Genomic DNA, 984 nt, shown 5'->3' with positions numbered 1-984 from the left:
GACACCGCGCCCTCGGAGGACCTGGCAGGCCCACCTTCAGCTTTCGTCCTTTCCTCTTCTTCCCGCGGCCCTGGCGTCTCTTGGACCTCGTCCCCGAGCTCCTGCTCCTCACGGCCGGTCGGGGCTGGGTTTTCTTCCTTCCCAGCACTTTCCTCCGTCTTCCTGCAAAGAGGACGCCGTGGGCCTGTGCTTCCCGCATGCCCATGGCTTCCCCGAAGGGTGCCCCTGCCAAGGCTCCGCAGGGGAACCACCCCGTTCGCGCTTGGAGTCCTCAATGGGAAAACCAACTGCGGTTTAGAGGCCCTGCCGCCCACGGAGGGCGGGCAGAGGGCGGGCGGCGGCCGTGCCCAGCAGGGCCCGGGCTTGGAGAACCGGCGCCACGTCCCAGTTACATCAGAACCACTGCGGGCTCCTGGCCCCGGAGCTGGAGCAGGCTGGAGGAGGGCCCCCGAGAGGGCTCGGACTCCGCCCCAAAGACGGTTTTCACCGTGTAGGAGGTGACACACCGCACGGTCTGCGAGGGCGGGGCCTTGGGGCTGCCGATGGAGATGGTGCGGGTGATCTCCGAGGGCAGGAGGCCGGGGCCCAGGCGCTCGGGGCTGCTGCCTGCAGAGCTGGAGTCCGAGCCCGTGGGGTTGAACGGGTCATAGATCTCGCTCTTGAGCTGCTTCGTCTTCCTGAGGGAGAAAAGGGGGGCGGGGTTCTCTTTCCTCTGCGCCTTATTGTCGACAGGCTGGAACGTGTGGCAGAAGCCGGGGCTGGAGAGTCTGCTGGAATGCGCCATGTTCCCGGGAATATTGATCCGGAAGCTCTCGAAGGTTGAGCTGCCGCCCTTCCCCCTCGAGGGTCCCAGCGGGGCAGGGGACTGAGCGGAATATTGATCCGGAAGCTCTCGAAGGTTGAGCTGCCGCCCTTCCCCCTCGAGGGTCCCAGCGGGGCAGGGGACTGAGCACCCCCCCCCCTTGAGTGCACGCTGGGCTCCTG

General features: G+C 67.0%; 1 protein-coding gene across 1 annotated transcript in view; it reads right to left on the bottom strand.

The window, feature by feature from the left end:
• Positions 1-984, bottom strand: part of PHRF1 (PHD and ring finger domains 1) — a 53,371-nt gene that overhangs the window by 14,429 nt on the left and 37,958 nt on the right. The window contains exons 10-11 of the mRNA XM_015562396.1: positions 393-912; positions 35-162 (exon numbers count right to left, since the gene is read on the bottom strand). Coding sequence (XP_015417882.1) covers positions 35-162; positions 393-912 — 648 coding nt within the window. The remainder of the gene's footprint in view (positions 1-34; positions 163-392; positions 913-984) is intronic.

Source organism: Myotis davidii, unplaced genomic scaffold, assembly GCF_000327345.1.
Source record: "Myotis davidii unplaced genomic scaffold, ASM32734v1 scaffold3578, whole genome shotgun sequence".
Taxonomy (NCBI): Eukaryota; Metazoa; Chordata; class Mammalia; order Chiroptera; family Vespertilionidae; genus Myotis; species Myotis davidii.
This window is presented reverse-complemented; position numbering and strand designations above follow the sequence as displayed.